Source organism: Daktulosphaira vitifoliae, unplaced genomic scaffold (genome assembly GCF_025091365.1).
Source record: "Daktulosphaira vitifoliae isolate Bord-2020 unplaced genomic scaffold, ASM2509136v1 Scaffold_2, whole genome shotgun sequence".
NCBI lineage: Eukaryota > Metazoa > Arthropoda > Insecta > Hemiptera > Phylloxeridae > Daktulosphaira > Daktulosphaira vitifoliae.
This window is the reverse complement of record NW_026099573.1, coordinates 30,299,170-30,325,026: the sequence shown is the minus strand read 5'-3', so window position 1 is coordinate 30,325,026 and position 25,857 is coordinate 30,299,170. Positions and strand designations below refer to the sequence as shown.

Here is a 25,857-nt window from a genome sequence, read left to right as displayed (position 1 = left end):
ATAACCTAATGACCGAAAAAAAAGGATCTGTTTCTAATGACCCATAGGCATTCACATATTTAAATAGTTCAGATTCTTTAAATGAAAATGAAACGTAGAGTTATGATAGGACACTAGATTATAAAAATGTCATAATTAAATATGACATTATTACAATCGAAAAAACTATATCTTATGAATTCATATCATTTGAATTCTGCATCACTTTTGCAGAGTGCTTAGATTATGCAAAGATCTTTTTTCCTTTTTAGAAGTTTTGATTATTTTACATATGGGGATGCTTCGATTTCTGAGGAGGATTGGAATTCTCTCATTATAATGTAGTGATGAGGTAATTGAAATCTTTATGTAGCAATATACCACTTCCTTCCTAATATTATATATTCCTTTGAATCTTTAGATTTAATTTTTATATATTACTTTTACTCTTATATACAAAATTATACTTAACATAAAATTATTTTATTCAAATCTAATATTAATTACTTAACTTTTAGAGTAACTATTTTATGTCATAAATACTTTATTACATTATTACTTTTGATTTATTTACATTGAATTTATTCTATTATTTTATTATTCTATTTTATTTACATCACATACAAATAAAAAAAAAAAAGAAGAAGGGACATTACATTAAAAATCTATCATGTAATTTTCAATATGCTTAATAATATAGCATAGCAATAATAGTCAAGGTTGAATGATATCCTTTTGAAAATTATTATTATTTTCTAATTTCTCAATATGATTTATAATCAATATTCAATAATTTTTAAAGAATTTTTTTTTTAATATACTTATATTATAAAAAAAATAATACATACACACATTTTTTTTTCTCTCCATCTCTACTATCAATATATTCATATTGTAGCAAACCAAGTATATCACAATTAATGTAATATTATTTCTGATACTTAATAATTATCTCTATACGCCATATTATAAGGAAACAATAGATTATTATAAACTACAATTTTTCTATAGATATGTTTGGAATAAATTGTTTATTAAAAAAAAAAAAAAAAATTATATCTAATTTAAAATTATATACATTTTTAATTTCATATTATATAACATAAAGGTAAACATGAATCTGCTACTATCAATCATACTCTCAACTGTGTTCATTGAAGCTCATTCAATCATTGCATACGACTGTTCGGCAGACCATTTGAACATAACGTCATTTAATAGTCTTTCGGTAGCACAATGTGAAAAACCTCTACCAACGAAAACAATGAAAATAGATCGGATAAAATTAATACAAAAAAATGAAACTCACAGCATTTATTATAAAACCTGCCTCATAGCCATAGACTATCTCATCTTCAAATGTTCAACATTTGGAGATTTACAAGCATTACCTGATAACTATTATTCAGAAGTCTCAGAAATAGGTACTGCTAGATGTGAAGAAATTCATAAGAAACTAATTTACCAACTTCCACAAGGAGGAATCATACAAAACTTACGAGTCAATCACACAACTAAAGCATCTTACACAATCGCAGGTTCCATTGATCACAAAGGGAATTACCAACTTAATTAGCAACAGAGGCACATATCAATAACGCTTACTGATGGTTATGCAACAGCAAATTATAGGGACAATTCTATGATATTACCAAATGGTATTCGTTTCCCATTATTAGCAGCATATGGTTTTTACTCATCCAAAGGTGAAATAATATGGAACACAAAATCACACGATCGCGACATAGAATACGATGGCCTCTATGATGGTCCAGCTGCAGTTATCTCTTCTAAAACTTTTCAAAATCCCACTGAAGAAACAAAAACTTTTTTAGTCGAAACAGAAGGAATAGCATTTGCACTAAAATATGTAAAAAATGTTTTTGCTTGTGGCACACCAGTAGTACAAACAGAACACCCATAATTATACATTATTACTTTAGCTAATCGCATGGATGATTTTTCACTAAAACCAATATCTCCACAGAATACAGAACTGATATCATATGTCAACACAAAATTTGTTTGGCTTAAATATCGAGTTGCTCAGTCGTTAAATGAATTATATATAGACATAATAACAAAACAGTGTCTATTAGAACGTAAATTACTTTTGCAAACATTATCTTTGGCCACTTAGTTTGACAGAATTCGCATATGCCATGTGTGAGACAAACGGTTGTGTGGCGGTCTCTAATGGAGAAATTATATATTTAATGAAGTGCAAACCAGTTCTGGTCAAAATAACTAAAAAGGATACTTGTTTCAATGAATTGCCTATACTATACCAAAATCAATCATATTTCATGTCACCAAAATCTCATATACTACAAAGGTATGGAACTGCAATAACATGTAATATCAGATTTTCTTCGACATACCTCATTGAAGGAGAATGACTTAGACTAAATCAACACTTGACTGAAATAAAAACACCACAAACACTACATCCAGAAACAAAATTCACATGGAAATACAAATCTCTAGAATATCTTACCTCTGTGGGCATTTACCAAGATGTAATGCAAGCATTACAAAAACATTTAATGTTTGCTCAAGAAGTTACAGCAATACAAAATAATATAGTGCGTCAAACTTTAGGATATGAAGTATCAAATCAACTCAATTTACACAGACTAATAGACCCAACTGTCATAAGCGATATGGTAGAAGATAAATTACACAAAATGTGGGGATGATTCACATACTTTAGTTCAGTGATGTCTGGTGTATTGGGTATTATTTTTATGATTAAAATCATCATCTTGATTATAAATGCTTGCATGAATATACAATTGCTATACAATACATTTGGCTGGAGCATTAGACTCCTTGGTGGACTCTTTAATAATATTACACATAACTTTATGCACCAAAATCATCAACAACAATATAATAATGTTGTTGATTTATACAATGTCTAAGCAAAAACACCTAATCCACCAAACACTCAAATAAACTTTCGTTTTCTTCCCTATCCAGATCTCAATCAACAAAATATAGAATAATGTTTGACGACATCATGCAAATACCACTGCACAACTATAGATATGCGAATTTGCTTAAACCAATACACACTCAATATGATCCAAATACAATTTACGACAATACCAAATTCTACGTGTGGCGTTATGGTCAATCTGTCTATCTATTTCCTAAACCAACCAGAGAAGAAAGAATAAAATACAGAAAACAAAAACGAGCAACAAAATTTAATATTTCAAATTAAATAATTTTTTTTTCTTTCTTTGTTTAAAAATTATACTAATGAAATGCTAGGCTTAATTTACCTTTATATTAACACTTCAGTAACATTTTTTTTTTTTTTTGGGCCATCACGAAATTTATTTATACAACTATTAATTCTAATAAAAAAATTACATCTAGGAAATTGTTGCGAAACAGTAACGAAAATTAAGATTATGAACAGTTCAAATCATTTTTACCATCCACAGGGAATGGCGTTTGGCGAACAATTTTTTTCCAATTAGACCGAAAATAAAACAAGAATTCAAAGAACCATTACGACGACCTTTTCTTACTTTAACAAATACTAGAAATCTCATTACATTATTTTGGTCCATTAATATCAATTATAATATGGCTAGAGCTAAACATTTTGAAATAGTTTTGTGGACAGAAAACTTAATTCAAAATCATATTACTAGTCAAAGTTTTTTCATACCTTTTCGTTCCATCACTATGTCTTGTCGTATCACAATCTACAATACCAATAGAAATTATTTTTGTGCAATTAGAGCAGTAGATGAATATAACAGATTCTCCCCTGTTCACAGGAATCAAATATTTATCTCATAAAAATTATTTCTCCATCAATTGTTACTTTTATTATTTTTTCTCTCTTTATACCATTTATTCATACTAGAATGCATCATAATTACCACTATCATTTATTTCTCATATACTTAATATACAATTGCAAAAAAAAAAGAATTTTTGAACAAAAATTTTCTTTTGTTTTTCCCAATATCCAGTTGATAACATCATAAAATTTCTTAATATTATTATTATTATTATTACTTAATAATTATTATTCATTATTATAATTAGTCTTAGTACCATACTTGTAAAATAAAAAAAAATTGAGATAAGGTAAAAATCACAAAAAAATTAAGAAGATACAAAATATGAAAAAAAAAATTTTTTTTTGTTATCAACTTGATATCATCACAAGATTAAATATTACTGCTATTAATAAACACTATTAATATTGTTGTATTTATATATTGAACAATCTTTTTGTTCTAACTTATATTTTTAGTAGTTCAATAATAACGCAAAATGTAGTTAATAAAGATATAATCAATCAAAATAAAAAGATATAAAATATTGATACACTTAAAAACGGATAAATAAATAATACACAAAATAAAAACTATTGCAAAATTGAAGAGACACCTAGTCATGGCTACGTCAACTTCAGATATATGAGGTAGACCATGTTTTTATCACATATTATTTTATGTGCCTCTTCTAATTTAAGTAGGTGACCATTTTTTTTAAAATAACCCAAATCAATCCCAAATAATAAATTACCAAGGTTATCCTTAATAGTTAATGTAAAAAAGCCATTTTTATTTAAGTCTTCGCCATTTAAGTCTAAAATTCTATTGTTAATACCCAATTTTTTTAAAATAACCTTATCAGTAGAACCACTCCACGTTATTAAAATGACTTCATTATACAAGTGGCCAATCTATTTAATAAAAGTATTAATAGAATTATAATTTAAATTTTGTGCATTGTTTTTTGCCGTACTGATTCTTAATTCTGCAAAAAGTGGAATTAATTTTTTTTTTTTTTCCTAAAGATCCATTTCATCCTCTCTTTGAGTGGTTCTATCTGATTGTCTAATAACTTAGTAATGTTATTTCCTAATATTAATGGCGTTCCTTCCAAATGCAAAATTAATTCTAGATCCCGGCTACCGCCAATGGCACCAGAGATTAATACTAAATCAAATTTGTTATACATACCAAATTCAAAGTCAATGATTACAAACCTTATTTTATTCATTTTATACCTAAATAAGCAAAACTTAATAATTAATGAATAATAATTTTTTACAAAGTAATAATAATAACATTTATATATACATTTATGCATTTCTTTTATAATAAGGTTTTATCCTCTGAACATGAAAAGTATCAATGGTATTTTTACCATTTAATGTTAGAGCGATTTTATAATTTATGTCGGATAATTTTTCAATAATTTTAAATGGACCGCGATATTTATATGACAATTTTTTTGAAATATTTGGTTCATGCACATTAAATTTGATTAAAACCAATTGACCAGGTTCAAAGCTACCTTCTTTGTGATTTTTATCATAGTATTTTTTTTGTCTATCTTGTTCAATTTTTATTAACTTAGGAATTTCATCCCTTTTTTCCTTTAGTTTATTAATATTTTTTGATAATTCGAAAGAATCGTCCTCGGGTAAGATTTTATTATCAATGGGCTGATTGGGTTCAAAACCATTTATTAAGAAAAAAGGACTAAATTCAAGTTTTGAGTGTGGACAAGAATTATAAGCAAAAGTCACCATCTTATAATACAAAGCCCAATCTTTTTGGTTTTTATTAACATAATGCGTTAGACTGTTACAAAGAATTTTATTCATTAATTCAGTTTGCCCATTAGTTTGTGGATGGTAGGCTGTTGAGAAAATTTGTGTGATACCTAAACTCCTACAGACCTTTTCAACCTCTTTATTCTTAAAGTGAGTTCCCCTGTCACTTTGTAAAATTTTAGGAGGCCCAAATGTTGTGATAAGGTCGACTAAGAATTCAATTGTAGCCTGGGCATTGGCATTTGACACAGCTTTAGTAAAAGCCATTTTAGTAGAATTGCAAGTAGCAACAATTAAATATTTTTTCCCCCTAGATGGTACTAATGGTCCTANTCCCCTAGATGGTATTAATGGTCCTAAATAATCAATACAGAATCTGGAAGCTGGCCTTGAGCTTTCTAAAGGAATTGGCTGTAATAAGCCAGCAGGTTTACCCACCGGATTTTTTAAAAATTGACATGACTTACAAGTTTTTATGAAATTATTAGTATCTTTAATCATATTTGGCCAATAATATTTTTGTTTTAATTTAAGCAGGGTTTTATTTATCCCAAAATGTGCACTCAATACAGATTCATGGTAAGCTTTCAACACATTGTTAATTAAGTTCTTTGGAATAACTAAAAGAAAATTTATACCATATGGAGACCAATTTTTGTAATACAACAGATTATTTTTAATACAATAATGTCTAGATTGTCTTTTGAATTTATTATATTTATTATTATTTATAGCCTCACAAATGCCAACACAAAACTCATCTCGAGATTGTTCTTCTTTTATTACCTCAATACTACTTAGTTCATTGTTAACTTCCGAGTCTGTGACCTCTAGACTTTCTTCTAAAATATTTACAGGATATCTAGATAAACAATCCGCAGCTTGATTCCATAAACCCGGTTTATGTTTTATCTCGATGTCAAATTCTAATAGTTTAAAAATAAATTTAGTAATACGAGAAGATGGGTTTTTCATATTTTTGTAATATTGAAGACTAGCATGGTCGCTAAAAACAATCACTTTCCTACCTATTAAAAATTCCCTAAAGTAATTTACAGCAAAAACTACAGCACACATTTCTAATTCCGTGGTAGAAAAATTTTTTTCACCTCCTTTGAGCTTTCTAGATGCGTAAGCAACAGGATGCCTTTTACCATCCCTACCTTCTTGCTCAAGTATTCCTGATAAACCGTCAAGTGAGGCATCCGTGGTGACATAAACCTGAAAACCATTCTCAAAATGTGCCAAAACTGGAGTAGTTATAATGGCCCTTTTTAATTTTTCAAAAGCCCAATCTTGTTCATTACCCCACTCGAAAACTTTCTCTTTTTTGTTCAAATCTGTGAGAGGACCAGCGATTTTAGCAAAATTTTTAATAAATATTCTATAATAACTAGTCAAGCCAATAAAAGCTCTCACATCCTTAATTTTTTTTGGTTTAGGAAAATTTATTATAGCTTTAATATTTTTTTCCAAAGGCGTTATTCCATCTTTTGAAATTTTATGGCCTAATAATTCAATTTCAGAACTAAAGAAAACACATTTATTAGTCTTTAACTTCAAACCAGCCTCATCTAACCTTTCAAAAACCAACTCTAATCTTTGTAATGCTTCTTCAAAAGATTTTCCAAAGGTACAAATATCGTCCAGATAACTTATCATAGACCTATATAATAAATCACTGAACAAATTATTCATTACACGTTGGAAATATGGAGCACTATTTTTCCAACCTTGCATTAATTTTTTAAATTGAAAAAGACCAAAGTCAGTTGTGAAACCAGTCTTTTCTTTATCTTCCTCCTTAATGGGGATCTGAAAATAAGATTGTGTCATATCTATGAAAGAAAAATATTTAGCACCTTCTAAGGCTCTAAAAAGGTCATCCGCTCGTGGTATAGGATGTTTATCGCTTATAGTTTGTTCATTTAATTTCCTAAAATCTACTAAAAATCTATATTCTCCCTTCTCTTTTTTCGGAATAAGGAAAACAGGAGCAGCGAAACTACTTTTGCTGGGCTCAATGATATCTGCTTCAATCATTTGATGAATTAATTCTTTTAATTTTTCTCGTTGCATTGGCGCGACTCTATATGGAGATTGAAAAATTGGCTTATCCGATTTTAATAAAATTTCACACGGTTCAACGTTAGCACAACCAATATCTAATGGGTCAGAAGTAAAAAGATGTTTATATTTATTAATTAAACCCACTGCTTTTTTACGTTGGTCTAAACTTAATTCTGACGAAATTTGTATCGGACTGCCTTGTTTGTCAAAAATATCTCCCTGTAGCCTATAATCATTATTTATAGTGTTAACATTTTTATTCGTATTAGAATCACACGCGCCTATAATGTCAGCGATTTTCATCCCGGTAGGAATATTACAGTAAACATTTGAAAAATTTTAAACGGTAATTTGACCTGTGTCAGTGTTTATTGTATTTGATTCGAGAGTCAAATATTTATGTTTACTTAATCGTTTAACAGGTTCTACGATATAATTATTATTGCCTTCCTTTGAGTCGATGTTTATATTTATTTTTTCGACGGACTTCGGGGCGATCATAATATTTTGTTTAGCAGTAATTTTACCAATATAATCTTTTTTACAATTTAAACTACCTATGCGTTCTATTTTTTTTTCAAAATTGTTATCATAATTAAAATTAAACCAAATATCGTCCATGTTAACTACATTATTATTGTTTAAAGTAATTGTTTTATTTCTAAAATTAATAATTAAACCATTTTTGATATGAAAATCATTACCTAATAATAATTTACAATTTAAGCCTTTAATTACATAAGCTTTAATAAAGTACAACTCCCCATTAATTTTTAATTGTAAATTTACCATACCTAATTGTTCTAATTCTGAGCTATCCGCACCTGTTATAATCACATTATCTTTATTATTAAAAATATCATTTTTATTTGTTAAGGAATAATCAATACACGTGATATTAGAACCTGTGTCAATAATTCCAAACCTTTTTTTATTATATAGTTCTACTTCGATTGATAAAACTCTTTCACCTCTTTCTTTAATCATTAATTTATTTAAATATTCTTTTTCTAAATTTTCAATTTGCTTATTTTTTATTTCATTTTCAGAACCAATGTACCACTGTCTCACAAAATTTATTAAATCAAATTTATCTTTTTCTTTTTCGGAAAAAATATTTTCACCGTATTTATTTTCCCGAGTTAGATATCCGAATTCATTATCTAACTCGTGAAACTCACGTTTTTTGGATTAGTACAAATGTTAGACTTATGACCTCTCTTACCACAGTTAAAACACACAATGTCAAGGTTGTCTCTTGCTTCGTTGCTTGATCTATTATAACTACTAGGCGTAATAGATCTTGAATATCTACCTCTACTATTTCGCTCACTCTCCCGACTGCGCTCTATATCTTGACCATGACTATTACTAAATCGTCTATCATAACTGTTTTCTCTAGATCTAGAATTATTCACGTTAGAATCCCGATCTCTAGAATAAGACCTATTTCTCCTGTTATCATAATAATTTTTGTCTCTACTATTATTTCTACTACTATATCGCCTTCTTGGGTGCGGACTCTTCTCTCTATAGTCATTAAAATTATTATTTCTGTAAGGTTTTCTTTCTAATACTTGTACGTTTTTTATCTGCTCACTTAATTCTTTTATCTCACGTCTGTAAGATAAATCTCTTTCCTCTAATTGTCTTTTTAAATCTTTAATCTCCTCATCTCTAGCTTTAGAGTATTTATCTAATTGGGTCACCTGTTGATTTAAAATGTCAGTATAATCACTAAAAGATGGTCCTCTGTTATTTATTCTGAATTGCATAAGTTCGAATTTTTTTAAATTATCTTTTAATTTTTTTAAATCAGAATTATCGTGTAAAGAAATAGCGTGTAAAACAGATTCTTTAAGACCCCTTAAAATGTAGGTACAGATTTGATCTTCAGACATGTTTTTATCTACCTTTCTACACAGATTTTCTACTTCCGTTACAAAACTCATTACCGACTCTAAGTCATTTTGTCGCCTATTTTCAAGTTTATTTTTTAATAATGTCACATACCCTATTGGTTGAAATTCCTCAATAAATTCTTGTTTTAAATCTGCCCATTTCCATGAGGCGAATTTTTCCTCTAAATTTTCAAGAAAAATACTAGCTGTACCTTTAAGAAAAATAGATAAAAATTTTACCTTGTCATCATCAGTCCAACCATTGACTTCTCCTGCCTTGTCGTATTGTTTAAAAAATTGGCATACATCATCACTTCCGTCAAAACATTCAGGTTTAATCATTAAAGTTTTTACTGTGTTTGTCATATTTTTATTCATTATACTCTCCTCCGTATTTTCAATTAAATTTATTTTACAGTTATTAGTATTTATGTTTTTGTTATCAGTTATTTTTACAAAGTCGTTTTTTGATTCAGTATTAGAATTAAAATTCGAACTTGTTTCAATATATTCGTTATTTACTTGAAAATTCGGAGAATTAAAACTATTTTGTGATAAATTTATTTCTTCATAATCATTATCATCAGAAAAAGTTACAATTTTTTTATTTTTAGCTACCTCTGTAAAAAAAGAGTTAGTATAAAGACCGTTATCAAAAAAATTATTACTGTATAAATTTTCACTAGTATCTAAAAAATTTTCCACCTTTTCTACAATATGATCAGTGCTAACATTTAATTTATCACACAATACATTACATTCATTTAATAATGTGTTTGAAAGCCTCTCTGTATTACTAGGTTCAGAATCTGAACTAGAGTTATTCAATCCTAAATCCCGTTCTATTTTCTTAAGATCAATTTTTTTATTAGAAGATTCTTTTAGAATTAACTGTTTTTCTTCTAGACTTAATTTATTATCAATATCCTCTATATTAATAATACCCTTATAGTATCTAGTTAATCTAGATCTTAATTCATCTACTTTCCCAGTATAATCTAATTTTAAATTTTCACAAATAGTTATTAACTCTGCTTTCTTTAAAATATATATATCGGTTAATCTCTTGATAGAGTTATTTATTTCAGATTCTCTGNAATCTCTTGATAGAGTTATTTATTTCAGATTTTCTGGTATGTTTCATATCCCATTATAAACCAAAAAAAATTCAAACAAAATTAGTGCTCAATATCAACACAAAAATTATTAAAATCGCATAAAAACTTATAAAAACGTTATTGTCAAATAATCAGAACAATAATACTAACCTTGATATTTGACCTGGTTGAAATATGAAACTCTATTACAATATAAGTATAGTCTCGGAGTCGTGTGCTCGAGTCGCTAGTTGGGCGCCACTTTGTTGTATTTATATATTGAACAATCTTTTTGTTCTAACTTATATTTTTAGTAATTCAATAATAACGCAAAATGTAGTTAATAAAGATATAATCAATCAAAATAAAAAGATATAAAATATTGATTCACTTAAAAACGGATAAATAAATAATACACAAAATAAAAACTTAAAGTCACAAACGTACCACACGGAAAGAGATTACCTTCGGTACTCCCGAGGTCTTCTCTTTCTTTATTTTTTAATTCATTCCGTTTCATCTTATATACTAAAATATTTTGTTTGTCTTTTTATAAATTTCATATAGTAATCATTTTCAAAAAGGTTTATAAATATTTATTTCCTGATCTAGTAACAATAATTCGGGGAATTACAATTAATCCAAACATTACAAAAGTGTTCTACTTTTAGGTTTACAAATAATAGACTATATTATATTTTAGTAATAATAGATCAAGAGATTCATAATGCCATAATTTTCAAAAATGTTTATAAATANATCATAGTTAAACCTAACATTACAAAAATGCTTTGTTTTCAGTTTTATAAAATAATGACCTATATTACAATATTATTATCCTTATTATAAAACTATTTTTTTAAATCAAAATAATGGATAAGAAAACATAAAAAATGATAAGATAACACAAAAAATTATAAGATACTATGAAAATACAAAAAAAATATATTTAGAACATTTTACATTGGTTACCACACTATATTTTAAATTATAAAACGAATTATTATTATAAAAGATATTTATACTTATTATGCTTTCATAGTTATTATTATACTTAAGTCATAATTTTCTCATTACTATTTATTATTTCATACAATAAATAAAAAAAAAAAAATGTAAAAACAACTATTGTAGTTGTTACTAGAATTATAATCACTATACATGCTGTCTTAACAACATTAAGTTAATTATTCATGTCTATTTTGTTCTTTGAACAAAATCAAAAAAATGTACAATCAGATATTACACTTATTACTATTATTATTATTATCCATACTGGCATAACAGTATTTGAAAATTTATAATTACTATTACTGCTGTAATCACAAATGTTTACACTAATTATTCATGATACTGTTAAAATATATCAAGTATATAAAATCAAACGATACGATAAATACTATTATTACTTAAGCTATTGTACTCATAAAAAATATCATACCAATACTTCTATTACTTCTCATGTATACTTTTGTAACTTGACCAGATTTCTCAAAAATGTAAAATCACATTGTACAATTAACTAAATAATTTTTCTTTCACTATACTCTGACTATGTAACTATACACTAAAATTAATATCAAAAATTATTCTTTGCTAAAAAAAAAAAAATAATAATAATACTTAAATACCGTTGTTACAACCTTTTACAAAGTAATGTTCAATACAATATGTAAATTTTCATATTTTTTTTATCCAAACACTTACTTAAGAAGTTTAAATCTGTACCCCTTTAAATATCACTATTCTTACATTATAACATTTTGTTTTGAGGACACAACATTTAAAAAAATTAGGGCGGATGCTGTGATACCGTTCAACGCTCAAATTTAATATTATTCGCAATGTTTATCACAAAATAAAATAATTATCTTACATTGATATCATAGCATAATCACTGATGTAATGAATACAATGTATGTACTTGTTCAGTTTAAGCTTAATATCTGTATCATAAATGTAAACACTGTAAATTAATCTACAAAGACAATGTATTAAGTAACAGTATCCCTAAGAAAAATCAAATGTACCATAACCAATGTAACATATTATCCCTGCTTATAATTTTCATTTCAATAAAGATGAGAGCCCTGGTGGTCAATTCTTACATTTTGGTGACATATATAGATCATAGATTTCATATAAAAAGTCGTAAAAAAGCTATACAACTTACTCAGCTCATTCCATTTTTCAAGTCAAGAATCAAACACAGCAATTGACCACCAGTCTCAAATATTCAAAAAGAAAACTTGTCAGTCTGTTCATTTCAATTCCGCAGAAAACATTATAAAGTAGGTGATACATTGTCATTTCAATAATTTGGAATTATTTAATCCGAGAAGAGAATGACAAAACAATAATAATTAACTTATCTTTCTCATATTAAATTTATTAAGTGGTTTGTCAGGAGAATTATTAAATGCGTTCGAAGTGCTTGACCTAAGATCGTACCTACGCATTTTCTTATTACGTTTCATAGTTTGCCGACCTAAGCTCGTGCCTTTGAAACGTGAGACTATTCAAATGATTTACCAAATTTTATAAATTTGATACATACATTAAATTTCAATACTCATCATAACCCTTTAATCTGATTGTATTGTCATTCTTTAAACCCTCGGACTCCACGACTCCAATAATATTAAACAAACTGAATTATAGTAACCGAAAGTAAGATGATTAAATTTATTCAAGGTCTCAAAACTTCAAATTAATTAATCAACACACCCAATTTCATTTACCTTATTATATCATAAAAAAACCTTACTTTTGGTTCACTCTAATAAAGAACACTCCATTTGGTCGAGCCATCTTGATTAAATGGTTTGTCGCTTTGTATTTTTATACTTATTTGTGGGTAGTTATTTAGTTTATTAATAGGACTATAAACAGTTAAAAGAGAAGGGAAGAGAAGAAAAAAAAACGAACAAAATAACGATGGTAAGAAATTATGTTTGATATTTAGGATGTATGGGAGGTGATAGACCCATGACGTCTACTTTGATAAACATTGAGTAAATTTTATAAATTGAAAAAGCCATGACCAAAGTTAGTAACGACAGCCAAGAGATATAAATAACATCTCCTAAAAATTGTCAACTAGTGGATCATTATGATAATATACATTATAACAACATAATAATATAGTTATTTTCTATTTGCTTAATACATTGGAAATAACAAACATGGTTGATTTATTCTGATGGTAAATTTTTGTGAATCACCTCCACACGTCTTAGTGAGAGAGTTACGTCATCGGAAAATTTTGGAATAAAACTTAAATCAGTAACTGGTGGATCGCAGTGTTATAACCCGACACCAGTAACAACCCTCTGTTCATCATTAAATTCATTAACTATATTCTGAAAAGATTTGTAATAACTCAAAAATTTACGATAAAAAACAAGGTATATATTGTATATGTATGTTTGGGGACTTGGTCAATTGGTGAGCAACAAGGTTGTGTCGGGGTTGTGGAATCCGAGGGTTTAGAACAATAAAGACAAATATATATAAAAAGTATTAATTAAGATTCCTCTTATAGAGATATTATAATTGACTCAACTAGTAAGTACCTGTAATAATACACTGAGGCATCGAAGAGACGGTGGCCATCTCACGAATACCATGTAATGTGACTATGTAAAAGGTACGAACTAGTTAATAATTAATTGAAGTTTAAAGATTAATATACTTATTTGATCTATTGCTTTATCGTTCTATACTCAGATTATTAATTCTAATTAATTGAGTTATAAGATAATATAAGTATTGACTATTATTGATTTGTAGTCTTACCTGAAGATTTTTCTTTGTTATTATAATAAATTTTAACAATATCAGGTAATAACAAAATAATACGAACTCAAATGTTTAGTTCATAAATTAACACGTAAGAATTTCGACAATTATGATTACGAACTTTACGTATCGATGTCGAGAGCGCGATTCGAACAGCTCAATGAATATCTGGAGACAGACTCTTTCAATCCCTCAGCACTCAGCCCATTTATAGTATTTTTTTATCCCCGATCAATCATCATTGTGTCATTCTCGCAATGTTATTATTTTATTGACAAGTAATCATAAAATATATAAATTAATTTACAAAATAACATAAAATATATGAATTAATACATTAAATATATAAATTAATACATGCGAATAATATACAAATCATTTCGACACTTTATATAATGTTATATTAGTTAGTTTTTATATGTAAGTTTAAGGTTTACATAATGTGTTTTATTATTAAGATAGGATTAAAAAGAGCTGACAAGTATAATTTATGAGTTTTCTTAAAGAAAAAAACTATCATGATATTCTAAGCTTATGAATATAATTTATAAATAAAAGTGTTAAAAATTTTTAAATGAAAGATTAAATGATCGACCATTATTGTGGACACAAACAGAGCAGCCCTCTGTTATATCATATTGTGATAGTGACGAGTGTATTACGATAGATTAAACAAATGGAATCGTGGAATTTGAAATGAGCAGCAAAAATATATTGCAAAAGTTTCCACATTGAATTTCTTTCTTTGATTGGAATTTTTGTTTTTAATAATATTTGAGTTTCTGAAAACTAACATTCAGCAATAAGTAAATAGTAATGAGAATGTAAATTTTTTATCGGAATAACTAGTTCATAACCGTCTCCATTTATTGTTTTCTGTAATTTCAATAAATCTTTGTAAAGTATATCAGTAGATATTACTCTTGGTGGGATTTTATTATTTTTGTAATGTAAATATGTATTAGACTTTCTTTCATAATCAATTAATTTAGAAAATACTGTCATGATAATAAAAAGTATATCTTATATCCCTTGAGTTAAATTATTAAGGTTATTATCTTCCATCATTGCATTATATCTATTTTCATCATTAATTTTTTGAAACGCCGTTTTTAATAATTCAATTTTAATGTTGATATTAGAAGTATAATAATTAAGTTGCGAAGTGATTAATGATATCACTCTGCGATGAAGTAAAAACATCTTTAAATTTATTAAACTGATCTTTTAAATTTTGTTCATTAGGATAAACAGATTTTAGTATTTTTCGATAGCAACATTACAACAAAAATCAAACATCTTACCTAAAAACTGAATATCTCATTTAGATCTTTTATTGGAATTGAAATTATTAAGATCTAATTGATTTTCCCGCATATTTTTGTTAATATTTTTAGTATAACTAAATATTGATAAATAATATTGCAATAATTAGTATTTCTGTTTTTATAATAGCCTTCTACAGCTAATGACTCACCCACGTTTGTATTTTCATTGTCTAAAATAACCTGAGTATAAGTTAATGGAATACTTTACTCATACATCATTGCCTCTTGCATATCATTAAAAAAACCGCCCGAAGATACTGATACTTTAATTTCCTACATAAATATAATTTGGCAAGTTATAAGTAACAATCCCTAGTAAAACCATATTCTAAAAATTAAAAAAAAATAAAAGGACATCATATTTGGTTAAATTTGGTATTACAAATTCTTCTTCTAAATTAGTTATAGTAAAATTGAAAAGACTGAAAAGTCATGGCTACGCCTACTTCAGGAATATGATGTAGACCATGCTTTTTATCACATATTATTTTATGTGCTTCTTCTAATTTAAGTAAATGACCATTTTTTTTTAAATAACCCGAATTATTCCCAAATAACAAATTACAAAGTTATCCTAAGTAGTTAAGGTAAAAATGCCATTTTTATTTAAGTCTTCCGCATTTAAATCTAAAATTCTATTGTTAATTCCTAATTTTTTTAAAATGACCTTATCAGAAGAACCACTTCACGTTATTAAAATTACTTCTTTATATAAATGGCCAATCCATTCAATAAAAGTGTTAATAGAGTTATAATTTAAATTTTGTGCATTGTTTTTTGCAGTACTAATTCTTAATTTCGCAAATAGTGGAGTTAATTTTTCTTTTTTCTTTCTAAAAATCCATTTCATTCTGTATTTGAATGGTACTACTTGATTATCTAATAACATAGTTATATTATTTCCCAAGATTAATGGTGTCCCTTCTAAATGTAGTATTAATTCTTTATCTCGGCTACCGCCAATGGCACCCGAAACTAATGCTAAATTAAACTTATTATACATACCAAATTCGAAATCAATAATAACAAACCTTATTTCATTCATTTTATACCTAAATAAGTTGTTACGTCGCTATTTATGGGTTGAGCCTAAATGCCCAACCTGCTGGACACCTAGAGATGATATCAATCCAACAGGGAGCTGAGGGCGACACACACACACACACACACTATATACGTGGTAGATAAATTAATTATAAGACAAGAATAGTGGTCGCGATGATGGTAAAAGGTCAACTGTCGATAGGGATATATTATTATGGCACATTGGCTGTGAATTGCAAAAGTGTTTATGTGTGCAGTCCGCCCTTCTCTTAGTATTGTTGAATGTCACTGTGTCAATTATATATACATATGTCTAATAAACGTGATGTGTCCCACCTAGAATGAGACTCGGTAACTTGTTTGAAGTTTATGTAGTTATAATGTGAAATGAAAATAAAAGATTACGGCACAATATATATATTTATAACGGTTATTTAATTTAGANTCACATTGCAAAAGTGTTTATGTGTGCAGTCCGCCCTTCTCTTAGTATTGTTGAATGTCACTGTGTCAATTATATATACATATGTCTAATAAACGTGATGTGTCCCACCTAGAATGAGACTCGGTAACTTGTTTGAAGTTTATGTAGTTATAATGTGAAATGAAAATAAAAGATTACGGCACAATATATATATTTATAACGGTTATTTAATTTAGAAATACAATTATTTATAATTGATACATTAATTGTCTTAAGGTGAAATCACTTACAAATACCAAATTTGAAATTAATGATAACAAACCTTATTTCATTCATTTTATACCTAAATAAGTAAAACTGTATAATTAGTAAATTAATAAAAAAAAAAAAACTTTTTTTTTCTTTAATAATAATAACATTTAAATATAAATTTATGCGTTCCTTTCATAATAAGGTTTTATCCTCTGAACATGAAAGATATCAATGGTGTCTTTACCATTTAAGGCTAGAGCGATTTTATAATTTATATCAGATAACTTGTCAATAATTTTAAATGGTCCGTGATATTTATATGACGATTTTTCGTAAATATTTGGCTTTTGAACATTAAATTTGATTAAGACCAATTAACCAGGTTCAAATCTGACTTCCTTATGATTTTTATCATAATACTTTTTTTGTCTTTCTTGTTCAATTTTTATTAACTTTGGAATTTCATCCCTTATTTCTTTTAGTTTATTAATATTTATTAATAATTCGAAAGAATTATCTTGAGGTAAGATTTTATTATAAATGGGTTGATTGGGTTCAAAACCATCCATTAAGAAAAAAAGACTAAACTCAAGTCTTGAGTGTGGAGAAGAATTATAAGCAAAAGTCATCATCTTATAAAACAAAGCACAATCTTTTTGGGTATTATAAACATAATGCGTTAGGCTGTTACAAAGGATTTTATTCATTAATTCATTTTGCCCATTAGTTTGTTGATGATAATCTATTGAAAAAATTTGTGTGATACCTAAGTCCTTACAAACCTTTTCAACCTCTTTATTCTTGAAATGAGACCCCTGTTCTTTCGTAAAATGTTATGAAGCTCAAAGGTATACTAAAATTTTTAGTTTGAGTATTGACGTAAAGACTTACTATTGACCACCACGCTCTATTCTTCAATATTACAAAATATTAAAACTACATTGTCGTATCGCTTATTAGTTTTACAAATGAATAAAGTCTTTAAGATCCTAATATGCTTCAACTATAAACCTTTTCTCTTATAACACTACTAAGTGATATGCTCATCGACTGCCAGCCGTAATCCAAAGGAGTATTAAGACTAAGGATACTCACTCTTACCAGCACAAATTATTCTTTACATTACTACCAAAGACGTGTTGTTTAGATACCCAGCTGTATTATTAAGATGATTATTCTTGTGTCTTAATTTATAGTAATAATAGTTCAATAATAACACAAATGTAATTATTACTTCCTGATGTAGTAACAATATATCATGAAATTTTAAGTAAACCAAATATTACAAAAATGTTTTACTCCAGCTTTACAGATAATAGACTATATTACAAAAACCTCGAGATGAGTATTGTGTTGGTGTTTGTGATCAGTTCATTATTGGCATAGAATTATTGAAGGTCAAAATGACACTTTAAATAAATATTTACGATGAGCACTATCGTCTTCAATTGATGAGACTTTTAAAACGTCAATCTCATATTGCAGTATCCATTTTAAATTTTCATATAGAAGATTTTGACTAAGAGCAACGCCATAGAGATTGTTAGGTTTGAAGTATAACAAATATGTTAACGACTTCGACGGACCGTAATCGTCACAATATTTATTATAAGCTTTCTCTGGATTTTCCAAATATACAATTAATTATTAACTTGTAGAACTCTGTTTCAAAAGTCGACTTGGATTGGCTTGTTTTCTATTATTCAAATCTATATAAACCTTCATACAAGCCCACTGTTTAAACTTTAATGCTTTAAAATTTTTTTTATTTTTAACCCGAGGCTAGTGGCCTGTTTCAACATTCAATAGTAAACATATAGTTTTTTTTATCAAATAAATTTGGAATCAGTTTTTTAAATTTAGAACCTGGGGGTATAATATTTTCGGGGCATAAGGGAAGGTCTGAATGATTATTATGGAAATGCTCACCAAACTCTAAATCTACATCTAAGGGAGAGTAATCTTAGATTACTATCGTCCTCAATTGACGAAAAATCTAAAACATTAATCTCAGATTGTGGCATCCATTCAAAATTTCCACTGGAAAGACGTTGACTGTACTGACGTTGAAGGCTTCGACGGGTCGTAGTCATTAGCAAATTTATGATTAGTTATACTAAAGTGGAAAGGACATTGAGATACCCTCCTCAAATCCTATTATTAAGAAAGCTAACCATATCTATGTCGGTCATCAGTTCCAATTTAACCCCAGTAATTCGCTTCATAGCGTCGAAACTTAACCCCGGAGAAGTAACATAATGGCAAGAATCAAGCCTATATCTTTTTAAACAAATATTTCAAAAATTTTCGAAAATATCTGCCAAAGGACAAACATCAGTTTTTAAATATATATCAGAATACTCCCTCAAAGTTGAACAATTAAATTTCTCCCAGATTTTTTTTGCTTGGGTGTAATCCACATCTGTTATGTCACTCATATTTTATATACTACGGAACGCTGTTTTATGTGGTAACGTGAATTTGTTTAGTACATTCATATCAGTTACATACTCACGTGGGAACACTCCCTTACGACACATTAACTTAAAGATTTCATCTTTAGAATGCATTTTCATAGAAAATTTTTAGAATGCATATCATTCTCGAATTCCATTAATAATGAAGCTAAACATATCGGTCATCAGTTCCAATTCAACCTCAGTAATTCGCTTCGTAGCGTCTAAGCTTATTCCCGAAGAAGCAACATAATAGCATAATGATTATGATGGCAAAAATTTAATGAATCTATAAATTTAATAGTTATCCGGTTGTTATTTATTGTTCTCACATTTTTTTGTCCAAATATATAATTTTCATTGGTTTTAACTATAATTCCAATTTCTTCGTCAACATTACCAAAACTGAGTTCAATAATAATAAATTGAGAATCGCAATTTTTCGTACTATTTAAAATTACTTGGACAAAAGATGAAAACGAACATTTCAGGTTACAATATTTATGCACCAAACCTCGTTATTTACTCATTAAGTGGCAATTATCCATTACCTAAACAGGGTAACGTAATTTACCGTTAAAAATATGGCATTAAATGATAAAAAATATTTAATGGATTGTATTATTTACTTATGCGCTTCTATTTATCTGTTATACAATCATTTTTAGATCTATCCCTTAAAACTTAAAAGGGTTTAACTAATTTTATAGAGATGTCAATTAAGAAAATGACTCTGGTTGATAATAGCTTATGGCCTAATACTTTAGTTATTAGTATTTAAAAATATAGACTGGAAAAGGGTGGCCCAGAAATAAGTAATAATGACATTGGTAAAAGGCACGTTTGATCTTCATTCTATATTTTAAAATGTTTATAAAATTCAAAGTATTAGCTTAAAAATTGAGATACTTATGTGTGTCTCAATTGTGTAAATTATTCCTCTACAATATATTTTTAAGCTATCATTAAATTGCAGTTCTTTTACTCAAACAAGGATTCATTACGATTAAAATCAAATTACTACTGTTAAAAAATTTCAATATTTTCATTAAAAAATTTTAAATTTAAATTTAGATTCAATATCAAATCTAACTTACTTAGGCCATACAAAAAAACTATACATCCGATTAAATGTAATGACTAGATTTAAAATTATTATAATAGTAATAATAAATAAATAATATATTTATATATATATAAACAGAATTAACTTTTTGCACAACAACTATTCCTGTCGGTCCATTTTGATGATCTGAACGTCGTGATGAGTTGCTGCTTTTGAAAACTTAAATGTAGAAATAAAATCTAAAGAGTAACTATTATAGAAGCATAAAATAAATACGATTCACAGAAGATGCTGTCAATTGTATACGTAAAAATAAATTTTTTTAATTTTTCAGAAAATTCATTTTGTTTGTTAAACTTCGCATACAAATTTTTTATGGAAGACTGATCCCACTCGACGCTTTTTAACTTTTGACTCAATACGTTTCTATTTTTCATAAGAAAGCAGCAGCTGTATTCCGATAGGGATACCGATGAACGCACAAATTGAAATTCAGAACTGATATATTCAATAGCAATTAAATGACTAGTGTTAATGTAAGCACCACACTCTAGCCATAGTTTCCCGGAGATTTCGATTGCGTTTTATTTTTTCAATTTGTGTTTTGAGGCCACTGATCTTAAGTACTAATCTATCCATTAACTTTCTTTCAAATTATAATAAGTAAAAAAAATAAAACAATTATAAATAAAATTAATACATTAATGTTAATAATATTGTAAAGAAGTAAACGTGTTTATTAACAATAAATAAAATATTCGATTCAAAGTGAACGTTTATTAAATTACAAATGAACAATATACTTGGTTAACTGTCTTAAATAAAAAAAAGTCCCTGAGTTTGCGATTGAGATTTTCCTTTGAATTTTTCTTTTGGGGCCGTTAATATTAAGTTCAGTCAATTTTTCGCACGCTAAACATATATTGTTTATAAAGTACGGCCGGTACCACGTATCCGAACTATTGAACTAATTTATTTACATATTGCAAATTAGAGGTATGTTGTAGTTATTTTTCGAAAATTCGGCTTCGCATATGGGTCTGTTCTAGACGTTTTACACGATGTTATTAGTCTTACTAATAAATATATCCACTATGTGCTTACAAGAATTTTCAATATTTTTCATATGAATGTAGTTTTTTTTACTTATATTAATAATCAAATATGCATTTTTTTGGATTAGATGCGCCTATTGATTTCGATCGTTAATCGGCACGTAGACCGGTAAAACATGATACATCATATAATCAATTGTATTAATCTACAAGAATAACAATCATTCACTTATGAGTTAAATGCTATGTTCCATGATAATGATAATATTGCACCAGTGCAAAAATTTCATAATTTTAAAAGTTGCTCGAACAAGTTAGCTGCAGATATTGTCAAGGGACTTTCTACTATAGAAGGAAATTATGCTCAACCATATGACACACTTATGAAACATTATGGAAATGTTGGATTAGTTATTCAGTCGCATATATGATCATTGTTTCGATCTCTTAAACTATAAAAAGCTTAGGTTGATGAATTTCATTTATTAAATCAGCATTTAACTTCACACTTTTGTGCTCACAAATCACTCAAACAAACTGTTGAGAATTAGGACGCCTGATTAGTTACTCTTATTTGTAGTAAGCTCAACACAGTGACTTCAAGTGAAAGACAATTACCCCAAATGTCTACTGATTTGCCAAAGTATGATGAAAGTGAATCGTTTCTAGCTAAACTAGTATCAGCATGTGAAGTCGTTAAAAATACACTAATGAATAATAAAACATTTTTTGCGGGACTAACTGGTAATATACATTGAAAATTGTACACTATGTTCAGAATTTCATAAAACTTACAATGTCTGAACAAAAGGATACTGTCATGCATCTTCAATCGTGTTTTGATTATTTAAATATTGGATATCAAATAAGTGTATGCAAATACCCGAATGGCTCAAAATGTGAAAAAAGGCAAAATTCTAAACTGCATAAAGAGTCACTACCAAATGTCATGCTATCTGATGATGTACCTATAGACATTATATATTTTTACTAAATAGCCTGTTAATAATACTATTTGCTAGTATATGTTCTATCCATTGGCTAGTGGTTTAAGCTCTTGGGTAGTCTTACCCAATGCTATAGTAAAATATAAGTCAATACTCGTGTATAACATCACTGGGATGTCGTCATTGTTATTACACAAACACTTTTAAAAATGAATGAAATATAGTAGAATTTATATATTGGTAAACAATACAGAAATAATAATTTAAATAAATATTTAAGGTTAGTGTCAACATACGACTAACTTAAGGACATTCACGGGTCTTTCTAATCTGCAATATACAATGTCTTTTATACATTGTAATTATATAGAACACCATTATGATAACAGTAAAATTGCCCCTGTTTAAAGCGGTGATGAGATAAAAAATGTTTCACTCCATAATTCTTTATCTACTTGTTTCTGAAACTCCTCTATCTCTAACGCCTCTATAACTAGATTATTATAGTTGTATCTACAGGTTTACACTTATTGACTACATTTAAGTCTCAAACTGGTTTATTTCCATGTGGCAAGTCTACCATTATGGTAGGAAAAAAATATTCGAGAAAAGTGAGTAGAAAAGGATTTTAGTGAAGAACAGAATTTTATTAGGTGAATATAATTTACATACAATGTTTACCGTAAGTCTATCCATTTGGTGGAGAATCATTGTAGTCTACTGTATTTCTCCTTTGCATGCTATTGTTACTCATTCATTCGCGGTAAAATATAATGAAATGCACCGCATCCAATATGAATAAGTTGGTCGTCGCAACCTCATTTATAGTATAGTATAGAGTATTACTGTCGGGTTTGAATTCGTCTCCCATATAGACTACGACAAAATTACACAACGATTTCTCTATTTATAATTAATTGTTCATTATTTTATCAATATTTAATTAACGCTAATTATCAGGGTCTCAATCTCCCGTTTCTAAGATTTATTAGATATGTATGTTAAAAAGCGAGAATAAAAACTCTAGTTCACGAGTTAAAATTTAATTTATTATTAGAGTCGTATCTCTCAGTAACTTTATAAATAAATAAACTTTTGAGTACTAACTAACTCAATAATAAACTTTTTCTCCTATAACACTACCAAGGGATATGACCATGACTATCAGCCGTCAGTCAAAAGAGTAATAAGACTAAGGGTACTCAACCATGTTGTATCTTAATACGAAACAACCTATTTGTTCTAACTTATAATAATAAAAGTTCAAAAATCAAGCAAGTGTAGTTATAAAAGATATATTTGAACAATGTAAAAAGTACAAAACAAAGATACACTTTAAACAGTGCACTAATACAATTTTAAGAATAAAACTTATCGTCATAAAAGCATCACTCGAAAAGAGATTACCTTCGTTGCTCCCGAGGTTTTCTCTCCTCACAATTCATTACTTTTTTGTCTTACATACTAAATACAAACATTTTCCAAAAAACATTAACTATATTTTGAAAAGATTAAACAAATAGAATCGTGGAATTTGAAATGAGCAGGAATATAATGCAAAAGTTTCCACATTGAATTTCTTTCTTTGATGAGAATAATAGGTAAATTGTAATAAGAATGTAAATTTTCCTTCTACAGTTAATGACTCACCCACGTTTGTATTTTCATTGTCTAAAATAACCTGAGTATAAGTTAATGGAATACTTTACTCATACATCATTGCCTCTTGCATATCATTAAAAAAACCGCCCGAAGATACTGATACTTTAATTTCCTACATAAATATAATTTGGCAAGTTATAAGTAACAATCCCTAGTAAAACCATATTCTAAAAATTAAAAAAAAATAAAAGGACATCATATTTGGTTAAATTTGGTATTACAAATTCTTCTTCTAAATTAGTTATAGTAAAATTGAAAAGACTGAAAAGTCATGGCTACGCCTACTTCAGGAATATGATGTAGACCATGCTTTTTATCACATATTATTTTATGTGCTTCTTCTAATTTAAGTAGGTGACCATTTTTTTTAAAATAACCCAAATCAATCCCAAATAATAAATTACCAAGGTTTTAAATAACCCGAATTAATCCCAAATAACAAATTACAAAGTTATCCTAAGTAGTTAAGGTAAAAATGCCATTTTTATTTAAGTCTTCCGCATTTAAATCTAAAATTCTATTGTTAATTCCTAATTTTTTTAAAATGACCTTATCAGAAGAACCACTTCACGTTATTAAAATTACTTCTTTATATAAATGGCCAATCCATTCAATAAAAGTGTTAATAGAGTTATAATTTAAATTTTGTGCATTGTTTTTTGCAGTACTAATTCTTAATTTCGCAAATAGTGGAGTTAATTTTTCTTTTTTCTTTCTAAAAATCCATTTCATTCTGTATTTGAATGGTACTACTTGATTATCTAATAACATAGTTATATTATTTCCCAAGATTAATGGTGTCCCTTCTAAATGTAGTATTAATTCTTTATCTCGGCTACCGCCAATGGCACCCGAAACTAATGCTAAATTAAACTTATTATACATACCAAATTCGAAATCAATAATAACAAACCTTATTTCATTCATTTTATACCTAAATAAGTTGTTACGTCGCTATTTATGGGTTGAGCCTAAATGCCCAACCTGCTGGACATCTAGAGATGATATCAATCCAACAGGGAGCTGAGGGCGACACACACACACACACACTATATATACGTGGTAGATAAATTAATTATAAGACAAGAATAGTGGTCGCGATGATGGTAAAAGGTCAACTGTCGATAGGGATATATTATTATGTCACATTGCAAAAGTGTTTATGTGTGCAGTCCGCCC

At 27.8% G+C, this 25,857-nt stretch overlaps 1 protein-coding gene across 1 annotated transcript; it reads right to left on the bottom strand.

The window, feature by feature from the left end:
• Positions 1–4,695: 4,695 nt before the first annotated feature.
• On the bottom strand, positions 4,696–11,422 carry LOC126898112 (GRIP and coiled-coil domain-containing protein-like). The gene is made up of 3 exons (XM_050672061.1): positions 11,416–11,422; positions 8,440–10,646; positions 4,696–5,023 (listed from the first exon to the last, which is right to left on the bottom strand). The coding sequence occupies exons 1-2, from the start codon at positions 11,420–11,422 to the stop codon at positions 8,809–8,811; spliced, it is 1,845 nt and encodes a 614-aa protein (XP_050528018.1). The 3' UTR covers positions 4,696–5,023; positions 8,440–8,808.
• Positions 11,423–25,857: the final 14,435 nt, after the last annotated feature.